The sequence below is a fragment of the Xenopus laevis genome, chromosome 4L, assembly GCF_017654675.1.
Source record: "Xenopus laevis strain J_2021 chromosome 4L, Xenopus_laevis_v10.1, whole genome shotgun sequence".
NCBI classification, from domain to species: domain Eukaryota; kingdom Metazoa; phylum Chordata; class Amphibia; order Anura; family Pipidae; genus Xenopus; species Xenopus laevis.
In genome coordinates this window covers 60,581,834-60,608,928 of record NC_054377.1, presented here as the reverse complement: position 1 = coordinate 60,608,928, position 27,095 = coordinate 60,581,834, and the positions used below count along the sequence as shown (strand labels likewise).

The following is a 27,095-nucleotide window of genomic DNA, read 5'->3' as shown; positions in this document are numbered from 1 at the left end:
TTTCTTTCTTTCTTTCTTTCTTTCTTTCTTTTATTAACTGTAGAATTTCATCCCTTCTCCTCTCCAATGTGGAAATCTGCTTCTGGATCTTGGAACATTACACCCAGCCGCTAGTTGTTATTAGAAATACATCCATTTAGCATTGCACTATATGCAACAGACTGAGGGACTCGCAGAAAGCCAGCACAATAAACTGGGAATTTATTTTATAATTTTGGGGGGAACACAGCTGTGCTACAGGGTTTGGATTCAAATCAGTAATACATACTGAATTATATTTCTATTTATTCATAAGAGTGGGTGCAGCCATGATCGCTTTCATAAAGTAACTTCATCCACGACTCTTGTAAAAATGGAATGTTTGTTTCTTTTACCCAGCAATATGTGAATGAGGCATCTTCAGGAGTGGGGAGGGAAATCGCATGACTTTTTGTCACAAAACAAGAAAGTAAAAAATGTTTTTCCCTTCCCACCCCTAATTTACTAAATAGGATTTGGTTCAGTATCCGGCCGAATCTTTCGCGAAGGATTTGGGGGTTCAGCCAAATTTAATATAGTGGATTCGGCGCATCCTTAGCTTATATACTGTCCTTTAAAGGAAGAAACCACATTTCCTCTGCAGTTTGGCTCTTACAACAAATAAATGTGTTTGGTCATGTGTCTTTTCAGTTACAGGACATCTAGACAGCAGTGGAACCTGAGTGCTCCCTTTGCCTAGTCAATGCATTAGAGTTAACTCTCAATTTAAACAACATCTACAAAAAGCTGCATGTAGAAGGAATGCCGAGAGTGAAGAGTAACCTGATTATTTCAGAAACTGTGCAGATTTTTAATTGATTATAGTTAGAAAAATTTTCTTAATACCATAAAATTAAGGCTATATTAAAATACCATGTTTGCAATACATCCCTTTTAAAAACTCATCATCTGCCAATTTACATCTTTCAGGGCCAAACTATATAAAATGACATACAAAGAGGTCCCATGGCTGGGGTCATTAAAGGTTTTGTAAGGCTGAATCTGGCCAGCAGGTTAAACAGCTCTTTATTAGATGTTAAGGTGGCCATAGACACACAGATCCTATCGATTTTCGGATCATGTGTGCCGACATCTTTCGTCCGGCTGAGATCGGTCGTTTGGTCGATCGGTCAGGTTTGATTTTGACCCGACCGATCCCGCCAGAGCCCATGGCACATCGTAATCGGATCGTTCGGCCGAACAATCAGATTACCCCCGATATAACCATGCTTGTTAATGGCATATCGGGGAAAGCAACATCGCCAAATGAGCGGATCTTGCGTCTATGGCCACCTTTAGTCAGACCTCAAATTGGATTGGCTGATGACCACCTCAACAAGTGTGATACCGCTGCTTGGGCAACACTGGATCACACAGGAATCTCATGCTGATGTGTACATGGGAAGGATCGGCAGTTACAGTACTAGTTCACACAATTAACGTATTTATTTACAACGAAGCATCGTGATACCTGAAGTACATGGAGATGTCGGGACCTGACCAAGCTCATCAAGGGAAGGTTTTGAGGTCACATCTTCACTTTCGTGCTCCAAACACGGAGTCACAGAGTTGCATCCATTTCCTAGAAGTAAATACAACAATACATGTGATGAATATGACTTATTACCCACAGAACTAAAAACTATTTTTTACAGAAGTCAGCTGCATGTGTATAACCATTTGTGCCTTACTAGCAAAAATAATTATAGGCTTGCTTCAGGCCGCATTCAATATGTGCTTAGCTGTCAACATGGCCAGCCTAAAAGTGATAACACAAGTGAGTTTAGGAATTTTTCTGATGTTCCGTCACAGGTCTCTTGTACCTGCTGACTGCTACAGCAGATCTACGATATGGCTTAAAGAGAAAATATTATGCAACCCCTAGTGATTGTAACCCTTTACCTGATACCCCAGGCTAGTGCTCCTGTTAGAAAACATCACTGACCAGGGTTTCTTATCACCAAGCACCACAAAGTAATTCTCTTCTTCTGCTTTTTTTTGTTAATACCCCGGGCCGACACAAACTGCACATGCACGTTCATGGAAAGATGGAAGCTAAGTGATTAAAATTACTTGGGACACCTAAGATTTGTCATCTCCCAGTGATTTATACCTTACCTCTCCTTTAAGCAACTGCACAAATTCAGGGCTTTCCCTTAAAGTTCAAATTCAAAATGTGTAACTGACACTTAGGGGCTTATGCTGTGTAAAAAACGGCAGGATAATACACGACACATTGCCAGGCTTCTCTGTGTAAAATACGGCACCAAATTTTTACAAGTTTTTTCTTAAGATGGCCATACACGAAGAGATCCGCTTGTCTGGCGGCATCGCCAAAACGAGCGGATCTTTCCCCCGATATAGGGTAATCCGAACATTTGGCCCTAGGGCCGAAACGATCGGATTACAACGAGGAGCAACAGATTTATCTGCCTGTGTATGGCCACCTTTACCTGTGTTGCTCCCCAGCTCTTTTTATTTTTGAATGTGGCTCAAGGGTAAAAAAGGTTGGGGACCCCTGGTTTAGAGAAACCAAGATTCAAATTCTTAGTCAACTCCTTTGGGAAGACAGTTACTAAAGCTAAAAACGCATGCAAGCATCATTCGTTTGATACAATATAGTCACTGAGCAAACAAGCTAGTAAATTATTTTAGCAATGTATGAATAATAGTAAATAAACACCTGATGCAATTACCTTCATTGCTGTCACTGTTTGCAGGGCTATGAGAACCACAATCAACTGATCCATCCTGATCTGAAGAGACTCCATTTTCAGAATGAATGGACTCATCTATAAGCTTGTCTTCTGTGTCCTCCATGTCACCAAGGGAACCTTCAAAGGCAAAAAGGGAACAATAAGGACCAGAGGAACAAACTAAAATAAAGCAAAGCTCAACTACAGCTAGCATGGTACATTCAAATAACACTGAGCAACTAGGACATAGAGCTAATCAGAAAGTATATAGAGGCGTATAAAAATACAAAGGGGTATTAATCTTAGTAAAAATAAATATATATTCTTTATTTAACATGTACACATCATTATTAAAAATGGTAACTGATCCTGAACTGGATTTGTGTGCCATATATTAAATGCCACCAGGAGTAGTCAGGACAAGGAGTCTTTATGTAATAAGTACTGCCACCAATAGTGATTTATGGAGTTTGGTTACGACTATGTAAAAAGTACTGTTTTAATACTATGGAGTAAAAAAGGGATTCTTTAAAAAAAAATAAAAGTTATTTGTTTAAATAGGACTCTGGAACTATGGATAATGGGTTTCCAGAGAAAATATCCCATCGCATTTGCATAATTCAATGGTCAACATGGATAATTGTATTGCTGTAACAGCAATGCAGGCACCAATACACATTGACCAATATATGCCATAGATGTTTGATAAATATATACACAAATATGAAGCCACACAATGTTCTGTATGTAGGGATGTAATATATGAGCAATACATTTTGAAAGTCTAGTGCTATTATTGCCATAACCCTACCACAAGAGCTTATTCTGTGAAGAACTGGTATTAAAATTTAAAGAAAAAAAACACAAGAGACAAAAAAGAAGCCTTCCACAGACCTCAGAGGTTCTCTGACTGCAGGCATGTATATTTATTTAGAAAGAACAAAAGCCCCATAATCTATACATAGCACACAACAATAAGCGTGGAAAAAGGCACCAGCAGACCCGGCACAGGCAATTTTTCTAATTCTGCTAATTTCAGTTCCAGCACAATTAAAGTTGCCGCTGATAATGCCCAGAAACAATCAGGAGCTAACAAATCGCTTTTCTCTTCTTGTAAATGTAACGTCGTTAAGCTAATTTCTTCGTTCACGGCTGCACGGCTTCTGGGTGTCTGATAAAGTTAACCCTTGGCTTTCTGATCACATGATCCACTGGCCTGTTTTCCCAATGAAGATACTTGAGAAACTGAAGCTAGGCTGAGGAAGACCAAACTATGTCAAATCAGACATAGTTAATTTGGATAAAAAAAAATACTGTCCACCAAGTTCAACCTTACAACAAAAATTACTGAGCAGGATTAAGATAAATAAAAGCAAAATTATTTTCAACTGAGCTCTCTGTCTGTTTGTACATTACCTATAGGTCAGTTATGGTGAGATGTGGGGGTACTGTCCTAAATATCTCTGAAACTATCTTTAAATGGCTCAAAAAGCAATATATATATATATATATATATATATATATATATATATATATATATATATATATATATATATATATATATATATATATATACACACACACACACATACATACATACATGCAAACACTGTTACATAAAACAATATTCTCTCACCCCATTTGGAAGCCTGTCCAGAAAACAGCATGTTTTAAAAAAAAAAAAATGCCTTGGGAGGTTAATGCGAGAGCCCAGGGTAGGAAACAAAGGATCTTTTCAGAGAACTTTAAATTCTCCTCTGATAATAATCTGAGATCAAACGCCTGGCGCTTGGGCCCCAGATCAATGCAATGAATTTAGTCTTCTGGCAGAAGCAAAAAGATTAAAAAAGAAAAATGGTGATATCTGACCCAAATTTCTTCCCATTTTGTTTCTTCGTGTTTGTCGGCTGCTACTGCTGACGTCTTACACCTTGATCTTGACATTCTGAATCAGATCCCAGTTCCCCAATTAAATCATTTTTATCTCAGTAGCAACAATTGTCATTGTATGGCCCTCCAGTTTATGACACCTGGATTTATTGACCTGGACAGTGTAAATCTGGTAATACAATGAGCAATGTGGTTGGCAATATAGTCAATATCATCTAAATTGTCCAAGCACCAAATTATATGGAAGCCTGACTGTATTCAGTCTGTCAGGAAAAAGATATTTTGTCTAAACTGACTAGACATGTGTTCAAGGCCTCCCTGATAGGTACTGTAGGTTATAGAATACCCTATCAGGACAGACCATATTGGATGGTGCCCGGAAGGCCTGCATAGGCACAAATTACAATAGGATCAGCCTAATTTGGTCCATAATGTAGGTGACGAAGCCGGAGAGCCGATTTTAACGTGTATGGCTAGATTGATTTGGAAGTGACCCTCTTCCAGACTTTAAGGTGGAAAAGCAAAAGTTTGTCCCTGGTCTTAAGTGGGCAGTAAACTTTACCATTCAACATAAGCTCAATGAATAGGGCTTATGCTGAACATAATTTTTTGCATACTGTCTTAGTCCGATAAAATTTATATTTTTTATTATTTCTTGAACTGAAAATGGCACACATGAAGACTGAAGTTTCGGACATGTTTGTCCCTTGCTCGGTAGATAAATAGATTTCCAGTGTTAAAATAAACCCCCAGCATAGTGGACTCTTGCTTACAAGACATTCAGCACAAAGGATTAATGGAGGTGGTTGTAACTGGTAATCTCTACCACACAAGAACCAAACCCTTTTTAGCTCAAGAAATAACAAAGACCACACATGATTATAAATGGGCAAAACATTTGTCTGTACAAGCCTTAGCCACTGATCATGTAGAAGAGGAGAGTGCTGCTTATTCAAATACATGGACTAATGTACCCCTTTTTAAAAATGGTATAAATATTTATAGCCACAGAGGAGTTGAACAACTATACAGGGCAACAAGTGAGCAGGTTATGTTCTTTTATAGAGGTACAGTTATGGGATCCATCATCCAGAAACCAGTTATCTGGAAAGCTCAGAATTCCTGGAAAGGCCACCTTCCATAGACTCTATTGTAATCAAATAATTCAAATTTTTTTTAAAATAATTTCCTTTTTCTTTGTAATAATAAAACAGTACCTTGTACTTGATCCCAAGATATAATAAATCCTTTTTAGTGGTAAAACAATCCTATTGGGTTTAGTTAAATTTTGAATCATTTTTTATTAAGGTATGGAGATCCAAATAATGGAAGACCCCTTATCCGGAAAAACCCAGGCCCCAAGCATTCTGGATAACAGATCCCATAGCCAGGACCGCCATCAGAAATCGCAGGGCCCCATACGACAAAATTTCCTGGGCCCCCTGGGCTGCGCCCACCGCAAGCCCCACCTACAGGTCCGCCCTCCCCACCACACAGTAAAAAAACAAAAAAAATATTGGTGGCTAGGGTTCCCACATGTTAATAAAAAAATATTGGTGGTCAGGGCCCCCCCATAAAAAAACCATTTGTGGCCAGGCCCCCCCATTAAAAAATATTGGTGGCCAAAATTAGTGGCCAGCCCCCCCCCCCCACACACATTATAAGAAAATTGGTGGCCAGGGCCCCTTAAACGTCCATGCCTTCCCGAAGTCAGCAGCTCTCAGAAAGATGGGGGGCCTGGCTAATCAAGTAAGTGTGGCTTGGCCGGGGCCCCCCTTACCCTCGGGGCCCTCTACATCTCTCCCCCCTGTCCCCCCCTGATGGCTGCCCTGCCCATAGCTGTACTAAACCTCACAGGTAGCTTTTATGTAGATCACAGGAATGCTTCTTATATGGTTTAATTTATTTAAATGTAAATTGAATTGAGCAGGGCCTTCTTCTGTAATGATTAGAATTTTTTTTTTTGGTTTATTATATATAGTCTTGTATTGTACAGTGCTGGGAATTATGTTGGCGCTTTCCATATACCCGTTAATAAATAAATGATGTATGATATCATATATAAATATTACAGACACTGTAATATTGAGTAGACTGATATACCATGGGATACTGATCACCAGTCACTAGCCCACACTTCCAAGCGCCTGTTCTGCTCACAACAAACACGACTGCAGCTGTTAGGGTGAAATGAGACGCCAAGGCCAGGAGGTGTAGGGGGGGGAAGGAGGAGGGCTACGTCTGAAGCAGTCACTTCTGTGGGATAGCTGGGAGACGGGCACACTTATCACCTCTCGCAGGCATCCTCAGACAGACTGATCTGTCTATTCTTCATTAAGCAAATACGCTGAAATGGAAATGAAAACATAATAGCTATTTGATTTGCAGAGAGATATTTTGCATATTGGTTTGTCGCTGATAGTGGAATTTCATCAACTCCCTTTTTTCATGCTTTAAAAACGGAATTACTAGGCTGCCCGGCGAAATGTGGGGGAGAAAAATCCCCTTACAGCAGAGCTCAAACCATTAAGCGACAATGACAATTATTAGCATTATTGCATGCTAACAGGCACAAACCCCCACCGCTCTCCACTTTCTCACAGCCCCTTCTAGATCAGCTCATTATCTGACATTTCGATTTTAATTCATCCTTGTATAAATTAACGTGCATGATTTTAGCAAATATTGATGATGGAAAATTGTGTTTTTAGTGTATAGAATTTGTTTGCATACTGTGCGATGTCTGTGCACTTGCTAGATTATGAATTGTTATTTGTTATAAAACTATTAACATTTATAGTGTAATAATAATAATCTGGCAGGCCAATTGAGTTCTCCTGGAAATAAAGCCCAATTCCTATATAAACCATGTGCATTAATGGCAATGTGTTGCTCCAATTATGATCAAACTGAAAAAAGGTGCCACAAATCACTGCACGTTGATATACTCACCAAGTTGAAACAGTGGTCTGGGTGCACCAGCCCCAGATCCTTAGCTCAGGGGGTGGAATAACCAACAACAATACCAATGAGGGGGTCTTCAGGCACACTGGAAAAACCACAGGGTCACAAATAGAAAAATATCTCAGTTTATTGGTTTACATTAAAAAAAGAACATCTCCTAATGGCCCTACGCATTTCATGCCTCCAGGGAACTTATTCATGGGCTAAGTGCCTTAGAGGCCCGAAAAGCGTAGGGCCATTAGGAGATTTTTTTTTTAATGAAAACCAGGAAACTGAGATATTTAATTTCATATTTGTAGCTCCGTGTAGTTTACAGTGTGCCCGAAGTCTCCTTCATTAGTATTAATGTTTCTCTCTAAAACAGTTTAATACATCATAAATTGTCTTCAGGGCCACCGTAGGACTAACTAGCAGGTATATCCAACAGGCTGCTAAAGAACTTTATTATACACGTTCCGTATGGAGCTTTCTGTGCACACATTGGCTGCACTATGCTACAGATTTCACCTGTTTATCTGCCTAAAACACTGGAGGTTAAAATGCTGGGGCTTACTAGGAGTTTCAGTGACAAAGAAAGGCCAGGTAAACTGTACAGTTGTCTGATTATCCATTATGTATAACATGGTTGCGCAGTTTTGATAAACAAGTACAGGTGGACTTTACTCTACCTACAAAAAACTTTTTGCAAATTGTGAAAGGAATGAATGCTGCTGCTAACAGAAACACTTGCTGTTTTCTATAATAATTATCAATATGCAAGTGGATGTTTTTCAATGATGAAATACAAGGCAATTTGACATACATACAGGTAATAATACTCTGGGAGAGATGCAGCTTACATTCAGAGGGGAAATATACAGGTTCCACTGTATCGTTTAATCTAATGTAGCTGCATCTTTTTATGGTCACTTGTGAGTTAAAGTTGGCAATCATGGCACAACACAATTCTCCCAGTGAACTGCGGGTTAAGGAAGGGGAAAGGAGAGATTGCACAAAGAAAGGGGCCAGCCACGGTTCACAGGACAAAAGGATTCCAAGCGATTGTCTATGCGGTTCGCCCAAATTAAAAGCCACGTTACCTTCTTTCAACACTGAAATAATAAACCGTTTCTGAAATACTCCCCGTTTATCCAGTAAATTAAAAAAAGGGGGTGGCTAAATGGGAAAGAAAGAAAATTCCTGGCTGCCAAGTGAAAGACCCTGGAGTATCAGAGCCTAGGCATGCAGACTAGAGCAGGACGATAAGGAAGGGCGATAACAGATAGAAAATAGTAACACATTCGGACTTTCCCACCAGCTTTCAGATCATGGGAGGATGGAACAGAAGAACTGATAGCAACGGCCTTACTCCCATCCCCCTGCCTCCTACTTTTATGCCTTTACCCACTGCAGCCCCTCTGTATTCTCACTGCACCTTACATACAGCATTATTTACAGAGGATTAGCTTGTGTTCTGTATTGTATATTTGTTCCATCTACTGAAAGAGTATGGAGGAGATGCAGAAGGCTGTAACTTTGCCCTGACCCATGCAATTGAAGCACCAGTTACACTCACATTCATCTATAAAGAGCAAAGGGGCAATCAGGTTCATATACTCTTCAATCAGGACTAAGCTTTAGGGCAGAGACACATGCTCAGATTCGGGGGGAGATTTAGTCGCCCAACGAAAAAACGCCTTTTCTTCGGGGCAACGAATCTCCCCGATCTGCCTCCCGCTGGCTAGAATCTAAAACGCTGACAGGATGGCACTCTGAGCGTTTCGTTTTCCGAAGTCGCCCAAAGTTTCCTCCTGAGGCAACTTTGGACGACTTCGGAAAACAAAGCGCACCAATTGCCATCCCGATTTGCGATTTGCATTCTAGCCAGCTGGAGGCAGTTTGGGGAGATTAGTTGCCCGGAAGAAGAGGAGATTTGTCTTGGGCGACTAATCTCCCCGAATCTGAGCGTGTCTCTTCCCTTATCAGAATTTCCCATTATAACCTGTACTTGGCATTTTTAACCCAATGCAATTTTTCTGCTACAAGCAGGTGCATAAAGGCAAGCTTATATCCAATGGCTTGAACCTGTTATCTCATATACCAGGTATGTACAGGCAAGGTTACAATGAATTGAAGATGGTTTGGGGATGTAAAATAGGCATTAGGTCTATTGTGTATATAAGCCACAGCTTCTTTTAATTTCCTGCTGTTCTGATTATTCTGTCTGTCCACAGAACAATGCAGAGGCAGACACACCTTGTATGGAACCTCATGCGGTATCCATCGGTTTGTCCCATGAACCAGTATCAGAGGATACTGTACTAGTTGGGTCATGTATGATGCACCTAGAGACAATATAGTACACCTTGGCCCACAGACAGCCCTGCTCAATAAAGCCTTAGGGCAAGGGCACACAAAGCATAAGAAATGTTATTCTCTGCCTGCTATACAGAGTGGGGATCGGCCTGAAAATGCCTACTTTCGTGTTTTCAGGTGATCCCTGCTCCACGTATCTGCACGCAGGCAGAAGCTGTACTATAGAGGAAGCCACGGATTTGATTTTGATTCTATCTGCCTCATTAAAATCCGCAGGAGGAGAGAAGCGTTCCTTGCACGTTTGTGTGCCCTTGCCCTTAATCACAGGTTTAGTTTTTGAGACAAAACTAACTACTGAGACAAAATAGAAATACCCTTATTGTTAAAAATGAGTTACTGAACTAATGGTGGCTGTGAAGTTAGCCATTTTCTGTGTTCTCTAGAGCAGTGTTGTCCAACTCATTAGATTTAGTGTGCTGAATAATTCTCTTGCAGTGTGTGAGGGCCTAATTAAATTAAAGTGATGATGTCATACAATGACGTCAATGGAGCTCTAGAGCAGGCTGGGGCCATAAAAATTATTTGAAAGGCCACTTCTCGCCTGTGGGCCTCCAGTTGGACGGTACTGCTATAGAGTGTCATGGTGCAGAATATTCTGTTGTGATCAGCATTAAATATTACTTCGTATTAAGTACCATTTGATTTAATAAGTAGTGCCTTTTTTGAAGATTTTACTTTTTATATATTTTTCATACATTTTTTTCTGTAGGGGGATGCTTCAAACAAATTGCTTTCATTGATTAACCTGCCTGATCTAAAACTCGTATTCAACTCATGGTTTAATCTACTAGTGATCCTCGGTTCTGCTAAAGTTAATCCAGCCTGCTCCCAGTATCCCTCTCTCTGAAGATGTCTCTGATATCAGCTTTGTGTGACTGTTTTAAACGTGACACTGATATAAACCAAGGAAAATAATTACAGAACTAACAGGAGCATATACTACACATTGGGTGAGGGGACTGGGAAGTAGGTTTCTGAGGTAACCAAAGGATTTAAGTCTGAGAATATTACCGTGGTTCAGAATGGGGAAATTTGAGAAAGGTAACGGTTTCTGTGGAAAATTACAGAAAGATTACCCATTGTTTAAAGTTTAAACATTACACAGATCTATCTTCTATACATTTTAGGAATTGCTTAGCAATCCCCTTACTCACCTATGGATTCAGCTCCAATGTTGCATTTCATTTCTTTCTGGCTTTGGCAAACAGAAATTAGCTTTTGTGCACAAAAAGAGGTGGGTGCGTGCTAATAAGTACAACATTTTCTGTTTCCACACAAAGTTCTCTGTGCACACCATGATTTGTTGTGTGTAATACCTTTTATACGAGTTTCTTGCCAATCATGTGACTCACATTTACCTTTATATTAGTAATTGTACACGAGTGAATTAAGTGTCAGAGAACTCAAATACTACAGGTATGTCATGCAGAATGCTCTGGGATTTTCCAGATAATGGACATAGAAACTCATCTACTAGAAAATGATGTAAGCATTAAATTAGGGATGCACCGAATCCAGGATTCGGTTCTGGATTCGGCCAGGATTCGGATTTGGCCGAATCCTTCTGCCCAGCCGAACCAAATCCTAATTTGCATATGCAAATTAGGGGCGGGGAGGGAAATTGGGTACGTTTTTGTCAAAACAAGGAAGTAAAAAATGTTTTCCCACTCCCAATTTGCATATGCAAATTAGGATTCGTATTTGGTTCGGTATTCAGCCGAATCTTTCGCGAAGGATTCAGGGATTCGGCCGAATCCAAAATAGTGGACTCGGTGCATCCCTACATTAAATACACCTAATAGGATGGTTTTGCTTCCAATAAGGATTAATTATATCTTAGTTTGGATCAATTGCATGGTACGGATTTATTATCACAGAGAGAAAAGGAAATAATTTTAAAACATTTAAATTATTTGTTTAAAATAGAGTCAATGGGAGATGGCATTCTAGTAATCTGGGGCTTTCTAGATAACGAGTTTCCGGATAACAGAACCCATACCTGCACAAACAATTTCACATTGCATGAGATACTGTCAGAGAATTGAAATTAGTCGCCTGTGCATATAGGTCAAGATGTTCTTCTTCTAAGGGGCACAGAAATCTAAACTAAACTGCTAAAACTACCTATCAATGCATCTATATTTATGTTTTCCTGAGCATATTAATAAGTAGGAATATTTTCTTTCTGTGTTAGAGCACAGTGTCAAGCAGCTGCTGTTATATATTCACCAACACTCATTAATGTTAGACAGCAACATTTTTATACAGTAATTCTCAAAAGGAAGCCAGCATGCTCACCCAGGCTCTTATATTAGAGAAGAGTTCAGCTCCATTAATTTGAGCAGATGGAAGATGTGTCATGTTTGAGTTTATGATAAAAAAAAAAGTATCCTTAAGACTCCACTTTCTCATAGGCTTTCACAGCTTGACCCTGAAGAGAAGAGGGGGAGTGAACTCAGCGGAATGAAGAGCTGAAAAGAAAAGGGAGGGGGAGAAATATCAGGTCCCCCCCAAAGCCACTTGATAAAAAACAGATAAAGGTCCTTTCTGTGAGTCTCCGATGAGGTCTTCACGGGCTGTGACCCTGAATTCATCTTCAAATTAAGCACAAGAAGACAGGATTGAGCAGGCAGATGCTTTCCGTCAAACCCTTGGGAGCTTAAAGAAGGCTTTGCTGCTTGTAAAACAAGGGTCTGATGTTTATCAATCACTTTGCAATTAAGAATCCGGGGGATAGCTTGTTATCTTAGTTTTCAAACAATCCTTCCCATACAGAGTACATAGGGCAGCATTTCAAAAATCCTCACTCTTAAAACCGAAGAGTCACTACAACAGCTCCTTATTTTTATTAACTAGCTGGCATATGCACCTACAAACCATTAGGAACTAGGAGGGAATAGCAGCTTTTTTCAAACTGCAAATGTATGTATATTTGTATCTATACTGCACTACTCCGAACGTACAACAACAATACTCTCTCTGCTTCCAAAGATTAAGTTCTTCCATGGTTCAAGCCAAATATCCTCATATATTGCGGCTTTATGACCAAAGCTGACCATATACATGGAGATCCGCTAGGTAGCCAAATAAGTGGATCTCTGCCCAAACTTGTCCACTTGCAGGTTAGGCTAGATTGGGCAAAACCGAATCATACTGGGAAAGTGTGGGGAGCCATTGAGTGAGGACTGCATCAATGTGCCAATGCAGTCCTTGCCACTTGGCCGGTAAAAATGTTACCTGATGACAATGTTATTTATAGGGAAAAACCACAAAAATATAGGAAGGCTGGTATTTTTTTCCAGAAAACGTGGCAACCCTAGCCCAATGGTATTTCTGACCTTTCCAGCCTTCACATAGGCCAATAAGTTGCTGACTTTTTGTGGCCCATTTATGGCCAGCTATTGAGATTCTAAAACGAAGGCTACGGGCACACCTGGCGATTCGGGGAGACTTAGTCGCCTGGTGACTAACCGTCTCTTCTTTGGGGTGACAAATCTCCCCGAATGGCTTCTCCCTGTCTTCCGCACACACAACGCTTCGTATTCAAAGTCACCCGAAGTTTCCTCGTGAAGCAACTTCAGGTGTCGCCGAATGAGCAGATCTCTCCCCGATATGCCCACATTGAAGTGGGAGATATCGGGCTGATCCATTCGTGGGCCCTAGGGACCGCATCAACGAAAAGATGCGGCCACGATCCAACGGGATTTTCTAACCTGCCCGATCTGCATCTGTCCCCACTTTCAGGCAGATATCGATTGGCATAGCCTGTCGGGGGGCTCAACACACGAGCCAATAAGATGCTGACTTGGTCTGTCGGCAGCTTTTATCGGCCCGTGTATGGGGGGGGGCGTTAAGGGGAGATATCATTAGTGTCCTTGTGATCGCCTGACATGGAACAGCACATTAAAGTCCAGTAACACCAAAATAATCAATTAAAACATTCAAGCTCCACACACCTACAGGATTAAATGGAATTGTTGCTGCCAAAAAATTAATTATTAATTTAAGGAACTGAACAAGCAACTATAGCCTTTATATTTAAATACTGTCAATATACGGTGTAACTAAGCCTTTAAGAAAACAACCACATGAATCTATATGGCTAGAATTCACAACAAGTATAAAGAGAATGCTACAGACTCAGCAGCGCTGGTAACTGAAGCCTGTGCCAAGGTAAACAACATGGTAGCTCCCAATAATATAAACCATTACGATAATATGCAGGGCAGGAATCCACTGTACACAGTAAGATACATATCTTATTTGGTATGAAAAGCATTCCTCCACTGCATAGTATCATTATCACAGAATGAAAATAAATGCTGTTCAGCAAGCTTTACATTCACTAAATTGTATCTAAAATGTAAAGTAAAACATATAGCCATAGGCTATTCTACAGGGAGCCTTATTTACCCACATAAAGTATAAGCTCAATTGTACCTACATGCTTTTTATGCCATTTTTTGTAGCCCCATCAATATATAATGCGTGCGTTCAGAATTTTACAACCTATTTTTCAGGTCCCCTGAAATGCATAAAATGGGGGTTCTGCTGTATTTGTGAAGTTCCTTTGATGGGACAAATACCTCTGATGTTACCTTTTTTTTTAAAGAAGAAATAACCTTTTAACAAAACTATTTCAGACAGAAGTAGCACTAATTTTTAGATATTTTTAATGTAACTCACAATTCAAGGAAAATTAAATGAATGATAACACCTACTAATGAATATGATTTGATTTCCCTTTAAAAGTACAATACACTATCTAGGCATAGTTTAAAATAATGCACAAAATATTTGTGTTCCTATAAACACATACAGTATGTGCTGCCATTATCTTAGTCTGATAAATGGATATACCCTCCACTGACTGCCACATATATGGAGATTTCTTTCCGTGAAATTCGATCCATTCTCACTTGAACTAGAAATGCAGAAGATGCACTTCCCAGCAAACCTGTTGAGTAATTGAATTGATTGGGCAGACATGTAAGTGGTTATCAGTTGGTCTGGAACTGCATGGGCACTTCTGTTGTCTATGTATATTTGGTTGTTTTATTAAAATGACATAACCTTGTAGCACCATGATTAGCACTGCTGCCTTGCAGACTGGGGCCCTAGGACTAGTCACTAGACTATGAGCAGAATATTATATGCCCACAGTTCTCTCCATATACCCGTGTTCTCAAACAATTGAAAGGACTTAAACGTGTTTCTGTGAACAAGGGTCTTTTGTGGATCCCCAACTTTTAAATATAAACTTGCACGATATTTTACAGCATTTACTTGTATGGTGAATGCTGCATTAGTAAAGCTGTTGCTAGACTGGTCCTGATATCTTTATGTTCATCGTGCCATTTATCTGCAAGTGAAAGTGGCATAGAAGACAAGAGAGGTACTTTATTCCATGCATATTAAAGATGTATTGGTAAAATCGATGTGTGCATACCAGAGACCATTCCACTCCAACAACAAGGAATGTGAATGACGAGCAAATTCAAGTAAAATGCTTCAAAACAGTTTGTAACCAAATAAAGGATAATAATAGGCCAGAGTTCTACCAGTAAGTTACCAATATGAGTGATTCATATCATACAAAGATATCCATGGGACACAGAAATCCTCTGGATGGCTATATCATTTCTCCACAGCTGGACAGATTCAACATGGGACTTTTTCACTTTAGTTTTCATACTTGTGTGGCATTTTATTTTGACAACTGAATTTGTGACTTTAGTAACTGTACCACACAAGGAAAAAATGCTAAACTCTATTCTTGTGAACACAGTTTCTTCTCTGTGGGATATCAGGACATATATTGGATTCATTATTAAGAAATACGAAATAGAGTAAATCCAGCACACGTAATCTGCTCAAGGGTTATTACCCGTGTTTAATGTCAAGCCAAACAGGTTACAACGTTTCGGGGGCATACCCCTTCGTCAGGTAAACACGGGTAATAACCCTTGAGCAGATTACGTGTGCTGGATTTACTCTATTTCGTATTACTCGTTGTAGGTGCCGTCCTCCTATGTTCCATGCACTGTGAACGTTAAAGAGGGACCAGGTGTGCATCTGCACTTCTTTGGCTGAAGTTCATTATTAAGAAACCCATTATCCCAAAAGCTCCAAATTACGGAAAGGCCTTCTTCCATGGACTCCATTTTAATCTTATATTACAAATATTTAAAAAGGATTTCCTTCCTCCCTGTAATAAAAAGACAGCACCTTGTACTTGATCCAAACTAAGATAATTAATCCTTACTGGAGGCAAAACAATTCTATTGGGTTTAAATAATGTTTACGGAAAGGTATGGAGATCCAGATTACTGAAAGACCAATTATCCAGAAAACCCCAGGTCCCAAGCATTCTGTATAATAGATCCCATATCTGTATATGCAGTATTTACAACAACCTCCTCAACTTGGAACCCAAAACTCTGGCAAAGTACTTTCATTTCCATGGGAGAAAAGTGCTATATAATATAATTCCCCTTCACACAGTTAGTTGCTGCCATACCAATATCCTTTCGTCACTCCTCTACATGTCACTACAATCATTACTAAAATAATAATGAAATAGTTGAATGAGCACGCACTCCTGCGACACACCAAGTTGAATAAAATGACGTTCTTTATTCCATAGGTTAAAAAAGCTATGGAATAAGGAACGACATTTTATACAACTTGGTGTGTCGCAGGAGTGCGTGCTTATTCAACTATTTCTTTGCATCTCACCCCAAGCTACGGGTTAGGGGTCCTGCACCCGGGCCACCTTTCTTCATAGGTGATTGCGAACAATACTTATTTTGTTTGACTTAAATTTGCCGATAATGCTAAATCCTTAAGAAACGGACCTGAGGCCACGCATCCAGGTCAATTTCTATGCGGGTGAACTTCGGTCTTTTATTAGAAATTTGGAGTATTTACCTTTTGGATAGAGCTGCGGGTTTTTTTCTGTCTGTGCTTAAAATGATAATGACCCTACTTACTTTTAGAACACTTTTAGATATCCATAAAACATATTCTGTGATGTTGTCTTGTAGAAAAGGCAGTAGTTATTTTAACAAACACAGATCTGTAACTTTGTCACAAAAAAAATGTATCCATACAATATATTCCACTATTTTTTGTTTGCCAGAACATTAACTCAGTAATAACCATGCCCCCTCCAGCCGCTTCATATTATCTACCAAGAGATCTGGTTACTGCCTCATAAAGCAGAAAGCTAGGTTCGCTTATTATCTTAGAAAGACCACAACTAGGTCCTAATCTCTAGCAGACACAGAGTCCGCCTGGCACAAATGTGTGAGTTATGAGGCTCTCCCAGCTTGTAGAATAAACATGGTATTACTAGAGTCATAAAAGCTCATTTCCACCTAAGCTCTGCTTAAAACAAACAGGCTTTCTTAACTTTCTTTTATGTTCGCATTGGCTACCTCTCAGAGGAGAATTAATGGTCTTACAAGAAAAATGGCTGCAGCTGTACTGATCCTTCCCTGTAGCAATGTATTGAGATCCATAACAATTAGCCCTAGATGTGTCTGATTCCAGACACATGAAAAAAAGAAGTGTAAACATGGTAACAGGATTCTGTTAAGGTGGCAAAATGCAAAGAGTTAGATTAATATGGTCTTTCACTGCACTTGCCTTACAGAGGGCTTTTTTTACAGGTATTTCAACTAGTGGTGTATAGACTTTTTTTTTTTATATTTATAATTACTTTCCCATACAAAGAGCATTTATCAGGAGCCAATTGCCCTGTCTGTATGCTTTTAGATTGTTGGAGGAAACCAAAGTACACCACAAAAAATCACGTGGAGAACATACAAACTCCCTGCAGATGTGCCCAAGTTGGTATCAAACTTTAGTACCCCAGAGCTACAAATCAGAGGGGTCATTTACAACCCCAGGGGGTGCACGTGTTCTTTTAACAGAGGGTTGTTGGTTTCTACATAGAGTGCTGGATCAAAAATACATCCAGAGGCCTGTGACTATATGCACAATGCCCTGCTTATGAGGTCTCATTTACAGTTAGGGTGTTATTTATTAAGGTTTGAGTTGTTTTCCACACAATTAGTTTTTGAGTTAATTTTTTCTTTTTGTCAAAATTCATTTTCGGGTTAAGAAAAAACTTTGAGTTTTTTGATATTTATTATGCCCTGAAGCTGGAAATAGCTCAAATCCAAAAAATACTCCAGCTAAAACCTATCGAGGTCATGTAGGAGTCAATGGCATAGGTCCCTTAAACCATTTGAAGAAGTTAATAGCCTTTGTGATGTTCAAGTTTTTTTTTTGCAGAGGGTTTTGCCCAAAACTTGATTAATTTGAATGATTGAAAATTAGTTTCCATCGAAAACTTGATCAATTCGAGTTTTCGGTTTGTTATCTCCGAACTAGCTGATTCGAGTTTTTCCCATTCGAGTCTTTTTAAAATTAGAAACCATTCGAATTGTGAGTTCATTCGAGGTACAGTATACAAAACCTTTGCTAAATAACCCCCTTATACTATTGGGCATTTTTTTTTATGCATACTTCATCGGGCATTGTAAATGAGGCCTCAGAAGTACTAGGAGCTAAGCCAATCTCACCATGTTTATGAATCCAAAAATGCTGTAGCTTAATTGTTGCCTTTGTTTGGAAAAAGTGTAATTTTACTCTAAAATATAGTCTATTTCTGCTACCCAGTAGGTAGTTAGTTACCTTACAGATTCCTGAGATGGGTTGCCTTTAGGGTTGCCACCTGGCCGGTATTTTACCGGCCTGCTGGTAAAGATGATGGTTGATCCCAATGTTAACATGGAAAAAAAGATAAATATTTAGGAAGGTCTGATTTTTTTGCAGAAAAGGTGGCAAACTTAGTTGCCTTATTTCTATGCTGTGAAAAGCAGATAAAGTTGGGCTTGGCCCAGTTAACGTGGAGAAGCACCTATCTCTAATTAGTAACCCTTTTCTATCCAGATAAGATAAACTCCAGCTGACCTTTTTTTTGGTTGTCAAGGAGACTGTTGCCCTCTATCTTTTAATATTTTCAAGATTAAAATAGTGAATCGCTGAGGTGAGGGGTAGAAGGAAGGATCGATGGGAAGGGGGAAGTAACAAGGCTCCTCCCCTTCTTCTATCTATCTTTACAAAGATACGTGACCATAAGCCTTGCCTGAAACAAAGCAAATGTTGTCATTCACAGGAGTAAAGGGGACTTCATGACATATGTCAGGAAAGAAAGTTAAAGAGAGAGCAAAGGGGACGGGATGAGAAAATAATGGAAATAAGGGAGGTGAAAAAGTGCTAACCTGCCAAGCAGGGAAAGTCCTAATTAAGTTTAAATGACAATATTGTACCAACAGTGAATGAAACTTTGGCGTATAGATGAGATTTTTTTCACTCTAGGTATCTGTAAAATAGAATGGATTAATGAATACCTGTTCATATCTAGCTAATCTCAGGACCTAGCCAATGGGTTTTGTCCCTTTTTATCATGGTTAGCGTCGGATCAAAAGGTTCTTTGAACCCCACACTTCGAAGTGGACCTTTTGCCAGTTTAAATAGGTTGTTAATTGGTCCCTGAAACAAAGAGGAAAGATTAGAGCTGTGTTTCTTCACTTATCATGTTTGGCTGACTCTAAATTACTTCATTTTCTAGAGTTTAATAGTTCTATACGATTACAATAATTCTGCTAACATTTGTGTCTTGAAGACAAAATTTAAACTGTTTAAGGCAAAGACTAATAACACACAGGGAATAAAGACGTTAAAAAGATGACTTTCCCCCATGTTCTCTCTCAGTACTGTCATGGCAGGAGCATTAAAAACTGGAGTTGGAAAGAGACAGTAAGCAAGGACTGAAGAGACAGCATTTAACAAAGAGAAGAGACACCCTGACGGAGCGGGCAGATAGAGAAAGAGCAAAAAAGAGAGATAAGGAAAAAAATGTTAAAAAAATGATGGAGTCACAGAAAGGCAAGATAGACAGACAGAGGTAGGACGAGAGTGAATGAGCCTGAGAAAAAACAGTTCCAATGATATCTGGGAGATTGGTTTCAGACGAAAATGCTCTTTCTGCCAAGTCTATATCCCATGTAACTGGTGTGTAGTCACGTAACATTCATCACTGCCTGAACTCTGTAACTTTATCAGCTCCTGAGCATGGCGCCATCTCTAGGCCCAGCCATTCTCAGCTCTCTGATAAAGCAGATAAAACTCTGATAGATTACAGCAGATTGTTACACTTCACGGGACACAATTACTAATACTAATAGTGAGCCCACGTTCGAGAGAGCAGGAGGAGGTGGGCGGAATAATGAGGGAGGGACAGGAGAGAGAGAGTGCAGCAAAGAGAGAGTCAGAACAATGTGTAAATATCATGGATAGGAAAAATGTCAAAAAGAGTAAAGAGGTGAAAAGTACAAAAAAGAGCTGTGAAAATATAGCCTAGCAAAATTTTCCAGTTTTGTCCTATGAAGTTCCAGCCATAAGATAAAATAAAATATTATCAAACAAAGTCCGGATCAGTGTGGAAGAAAATTCTAACAAGTTACAGCAATCTGCACTACCTCTGAGTTTAGAAGTTGATAACATGTATATGTTAACATGTAGGTATATGCCTTCCGATAATGAAAGCAAAAAATGTAAAGGATGCAGTACAGAAATAGGACCCGTTATCCAGAATGCTCGGGACCTGGGGGTTTCCGGATAACGTATATTTACATAATTAGGATCATAATTAGGATTAGGATAATTAGGATCATTATACCTTAAATCTACTAGAAAATTATGTAAATATTTAATAACCCCAGTAGGCTGGTTTTGCTTCCAGCTAGGATTAATTATATCTTAGTTTGGATCAAGTACAAGGTACTGTTTTATTATTACAGAGAAAAAGGAAATCATTTTTTAAAATGTGAATTATTTGGATAAAATGGAGTCTATAAGAGACAACCTTTCTGGATAACGGGTGTTCGGATAATGGATCCCATACCAGTATGTATAACTTTATTATTACATACAGCTTTTATAATGCAAACACATTCTAAATCCAAAATAAGGATTACTATTTCTACAAGGCAGTCATACAAGAGAATTTTAGCTTGACTGACTGGCCTGCATGCCACGTGCGACTTGACTATCCCTAGGTTGTAGAATAGTATGGCCCAAACGAGAAGATCTAAGCAGAAGGGAGTTCCAGTTCCAGTTTCTCTCACTTCCACACCTGCTGATGTGCCATCTATCCATGAAAGAAGAGTATTGACTCACAAAAGGAATGCTGGATCATCATTTAAAACTGATGACCCCAAGGAGCCTTACACATCTACATGAACATACATTGAACCTCATGTTGGCTCAATTTATGTTCCTCATTTTTTTGTTTTAATAACAGAATGAACATATGATTTTAACAGTGATCTAGCCTAATAAAGTCTTGCCTGCAGCAGGAATGGACTATTTTTATTATAGACAATGGCTGTCCATGGGCTCCATAACCTATTTTATTATAATCATGGTCACAAATGGAGTTTATTGATACCCCTTCACTGATACTGTGAATAACATTATCATTTTGAACATGACAGCAGTCATTTGAAAAATATCTTTAGCACTCATTTTATATTTGCGGGCACCATTTCTGGGTAATTTGCCAATGAAAATCTTTAAATGTATGGTTTGTCTTTGCCGATTTATCATTTAGGGTGGTGGCACATGACAAGATTTAGTCGCCTGCTATAAATCTTTGTTACTGCGGGCGACTAATCTCCCTGAAATGCCTTCCCACCGGAAAGAATGTGAATCTCTGGTGGGATGCCATAAGCGTCGCTTCGATTTCCCGAAGTCTGCCTTCAGCTGGCCATAGACGCAAAGATCTGATCGTACAAATCGAGGATTCGTACGATTTTCAGACCGTGTGTGGAGAGTCCCGACATTTTTCGGAGATCGGTCGTTTGGTCGATCAGACAGGTTAAAAGATTTCTGGCGGCTGCTGATAATATCTCTGCATGTATTAAGCACTGCGTATCTTGACAGCGCTATATAAATAAATGATGATGACGATGATGTATTGCCGATCGTACGATTTTCAGAGGGAGACTGTCACTAGCTTTTGGTCAGACATAACTTTCATACGATTGCTTTCAGGGGCCAAACATCGGCTGATCTGTTCTTTTCTACTTTATTTGATCGGAATGGTTAGTGGCAGGTCGGGAGATGGGGAAGTCCGATCGTACGATGATTCGTACGATCGTATCTTTGCGTCTATGGCCAGCTTAATTTTCCATGTGAGTATACTGTCCTCACTATGGGAGATAGTGAGAGACAGTTCAGTGACTACCCTAATAATGAAGTGGGAATAGGTACAAATAACAGCAGAGTAGCTGTCGCATAATTACATGCTGTAAGTGCTTTAACAACTTTAATTCTGAAGACAGCAAATACATTCCTGCCTTTCTGTATTTGGATCATAGAACATCACTTTATATTTCAGAACTATATGGAATCCAATCATCCGTGCAACTGTCCATCGTTTCTTATAGCTCACCTCTCACCATATCAACCTCCAATTGCAAAGGCTCAGTATTCCCTAATGTCTAGGTATTGAACTTACTAATCATGGAGATTGTGGTTACGTGCTACTAAGCAACAGCATTTGATCACTAAGGTCTCTTTGTGAAATCCTGTATAGATATATACATATCTATGAGATAAATACACCATAAACTTTTAGATTGTAAGCTCTAACAAACAGGACCTCCTGTATGAGTAAATTTAATCTTTGGCACTGAGGAATAAATTGCTGCTTGGAAAATACATGATAACAATAACACACTACTTCTTTTTTCTGTTGTGCTCCATTGTGCTCTTTTCTATATACAGGTATGGGACCGGTTATCCAGAATGCTCGGGACCTGGTTATCCGGATGACACTTCTTTCGGTAAGTCTACTAGAAAATCATGTTAACATTAAATAAACCCAAAAGACTGGTTCCTTATTGCTTCCAATATGGATTAATTATATTTTAGTTTGGATCAAGTAAAATGTACTGTTTTATTATTAAAGAGAAAAAAAGAATCATTTTTAAAAATTTTAATTATTTGCATAAAAAATGGGGTCTATGGGAGATGGCCTTTCTGTAATTTGCAGCTTTGTGGATACTGGGTTTCTGGATAAGGGATCCCTTACCTTTAGCATTTTTTAAATTGTAAGCTCTAATAGGTGGGTCCACTTAACTTCCTAAATTGGTCCATATTTGTGTTTAATCTGCATCTATTTGTACATATACTGTATCTACTTACACCCTTGTATTGTACAACAGTGCGATATATGCAGCTTATTAAATTATAATATTAATAATAATAGAGATGCCCAATTTGAAAAGGCAGCAAGCATAAACTGCATCTTTGATTATTGCTGTCGTTTACATTCATTTTTTTTTCAACATTTGTATTTTGTGAGAATTAAAGAAAACAACAAAAAAAAAGCCAAAAAAAAAATTTGTTTAACACCACATTGCCTATTCCCCCTGCTTGCAGAGGTTAACACGAACATACAATTACGTTCACGCAGAAATAAAAAGCTTTAAAACAACAACAAAATTAACATTTTCAAAATATGCAATTGTTATTTCACATAGTGAGGGGAAAAACAACTGAACTGCATATTGCTTAATTTATTGTTAACATTTTATCACCAGCTCCATGAATTATCAAAGCCGCTCTATTCTCTGTTCCTGGCATTTTGGTGGAGCAAGATAAGGGTAAAAACAACAGCCGTAGTGGAAGAGTGAGAACAGGCAGATAGATAACATTGATAGAACTCCAACACCAAACAGCCCCATTCTTATCTCAGCTTTTTATCATCCCTTCCCTTTTCCTCCTGTTTTTTTTCTTTCCCGCTCAATAGCCCCATCAGGAATGGACCAGTGCATTAAAGCTGAACTTTACTCTGTTTGTAGAATGGAGGTGCAAATAACATGTAATGATGGCCCTGTGATAAGTTTAAGATTAATTGGAATGGTGTAAGGCAGTCTCAGACTGCCACACTTCCCTGCACTCTTACTGCATCCTGTGACTTTAGTTTCAGTCCAGGAAGGATCCCCTGCCATTTAGAATTGCAGAAGTAAAACACCCCATTCAAACCACCATGTAGCAACCCAACAGCAGTTGGGTTGGAGCTAATAAACAGAGCACACTAATCTAATCCGATAAATAAGGACAAGCAATATTTGCATTCAAATGCTTTTCTATTAATACAAAGGTCAAATTCATTGCTAACTGGATTCATTTAGCATAAGAAACATTTAAAACGACTGTCGCTGAAAAAAAAAATGAAAAATAATGTTAGATTTTAGGAAATACTGTATAAGTGGGCAGTGACTTAGTGGTCAGTACTTCTGCCTTTCAGCACCATGGTCCTGAGTTGGATTCCAATGTGGGCACTGTCTGCAAGAGGTTTGTATTTTCTACTTGTATTAGAGTCCTGCATGTTAGGTACCTGCAAGGTGGTCAGGGTTTGGGCAGAAATTTCTGATTGTGTGGGTAGTATGTGGGTAACCCGTCTGGGTACCCGGCTAAGTTGCAGGACTGGTCCCTCCCGCCTTCCCCTAAGTTTGTGGTAAAATTTCTTATCCTACCTAGGGGAATAGGCTCTGGAATAGTTTCACTACTGGTATTGCGGGTCAGGTGGTAAGTGAGATATTTGCAGACTGAGTCTGGTATCGGGTCTGGGTAGTGGAGCATAGTGGGTGGCAGGTGAGGGTCGTCTTGCAGGTCAATGGGTCCGGGTCGGCATGGGTCTGCTCGACACATGCAGGACTCTAGATACTCTGTATCTGTGAGAGTTTCCCTTGGGTATTTTGGTTTCCTTCCACACTCCAAAAACATATAGGCAGGTAAATTGGCTCCTGATAAATCTGACCAGTGTGTGTTTGCCAACCAAAACTATACCAGTGCGAACACTGCGCAAATATATATATATTAAATATATTAAAAAAAAAAAGAGCCAGACTAAGCATCACTCCACATGACTGATCTACTAAAACAGGTTCCAAGGGTCACATAATTAAAAACTGGAAACACCACTCATAACAAGACCCATGATACTTGAAGGTCCAGAGCTGCACTCTACTCCCATTCCTGGCAATCGGTAGCAACACATGGCAAAGTCTGGCCTGTCACAGACCTAAGGATCACTTTCAGAAAGCAACCAATTAGATTAATATTAGAGAAATATTAGGTAAAGTGTTTTTAAAAAAAAAATCTAAAGCTTTTACGATTATAAAGCAAAAGAAACAAAAATGCACAACTATAAAAAGCCATATATGCAGACTCGAAATATAAAGAAAAAAACATCCCTATTGTTGTTGTTATATCATTTCCTGAGGGGAAAAATGAGAATTGCATAACTTTTTGCTTTATTATTACATGGAACGTTTCGTTTTGTTGGTTTAAAGGGTTTCGGAAAGAAAATGAGATTGTGTTGTAATGCTTTTTATTTCATACAATGAGGCTGTTTTACTGTCCATTTCCCATCCAGCTTTCAAAGCATTTCCATTCTTTTAAATAATATATGGGGAACAGGCAAAAAGGGGGGAAAATGACAGTTTCACTCCCTTTCCTACCTCTCTTTGAAAAACATAATTTATCTGTGTATTATCAAGAAAGCCAGACACTTTAATCAGTGAGCTATGAAGTCAGTATTTCCATTCTTATCTGGTGGAGGAGTGGAAATGGAGAACAGATAGGCAGCTCCCAGGCCGATCACTGGTGGGGAATGTTAATAGGAGAAGCAGCAAGGAGATTGGCTGCAGAGTCCTGCCTATCTCCACTATTATCAACCCGTTATCAATTCAACCATCACAGCTCAGTAATGGGGCCAGTTCAACTTTCGGCTTTATCAGGGAGCCTGATTCAAGCCAGAGGGACATAGGCTGCAAGACAACCGGGAGAGTGAATAAGCATCTGGGCTCTCTCAGTGTATTTAGAAAAGCAATAAGATTATTCCATTCCTGTATGCGTGGATCTTGCGCGTTAACCCCATTTACTGCCTGGGCTGCCAAACCACAGCAAAAACCTCTTTATGTTATAAGAGATGCCACCCTTTCCACACCACTTCTTACAGACCCCTAAAAATGAGGTGGATGTGATCTTTATTATTATTACTATTATTAATTTATATAGCGCCGACATATTTCGCAGTGCTGTGATTTTATACGTTTTTTTAATGTAAAACTAGTCAAGATTTAAATAGAACATTGTTTTGAAACACGAGTTCCCATTAAAATCAGAGCTTACCCATGACCTTTAATTCATACTATATTATTTTTCATAGATTACGTATACAGCACCAACCCAGAATTATGGGAATGGTATTTCCCATCATTTTCGTTGTAAGCAAACAATTAGTATTTTTTTTTAATTATTTCCTTTCTCTCAGTAATAACAAAAACAGCATCTTGTATTTGATGGCAATACGCTAAAATGAATCCACATTAGTGGCAAAATAATCCTATGGGGTTTTTATTGTTTGGTTTTTTAGTAGACTTATGGTACAATGATCCAAATGACAAGACCTTTTAACAAGAAACCCCTAGGTCCAAAGCATTACTGATAATAGGTCTCATAAAGGATAAAAATGTGCACAAATTGTCCATTTGGGGGGGTTGAGGGGTTAATGTCACATTGGTCAGTTTTCGTCATTTTGTCACTTCAGAAATTTCTGTGGAAGGGAGACAAAATACTAACACAATTTAGAAAATACAAAAAGAATTTGTTTTACTTTTATGCAGAAATCGTTTTTTTTACATGAACAACGCCATAAGACAAATGGCATAATTTATACAGCATTAAAACCAATATACAATATCAACCACCCATTGATTATACATGGCAAGCAAGACATCAACAAGGAGCGGATACACCTATCAACAAAATGAGAATGGCCCCAACGTTTCGGCACCAAGGCCTTTGTCAAGGGGATCCCTTACTTTTCTGCATAAAAGTAAAACAAACTCTTTTTGAACCACTCGTATTTTCTAAATTGTGTTTTTTTGAGTGTGCGAACATATGGACAAATTACATAGCTATAGGTTACCTTAAGTAGGGGTAACATTTGTTTCTGCACCTCTGATTACTTTTTGAAAGATTTGGTGTGCCCTCCAGTCACTATTAACTCTAGACAAAATA

The 27,095-nt window shown here is 39.1% G+C and overlaps 1 protein-coding gene across 1 annotated transcript in view; it reads right to left on the bottom strand.

The window, feature by feature from the left end:
• The window catches only part of LOC108714099 (zinc finger protein ZFPM1-like), an 87,676-nt gene that overhangs the window by 41,888 nt on the left and 18,693 nt on the right, over positions 1 to 27,095 (bottom strand). The window contains exons 2-3 of the mRNA XM_041590208.1: positions 2,715 to 2,852; positions 1,490 to 1,600 (exon numbers count right to left, since the gene is read on the bottom strand). Coding sequence (XP_041446142.1) covers positions 1,490 to 1,600; positions 2,715 to 2,852 — 249 coding nt within the window. The remainder of the gene's footprint in view (positions 1 to 1,489; positions 1,601 to 2,714; positions 2,853 to 27,095) is intronic.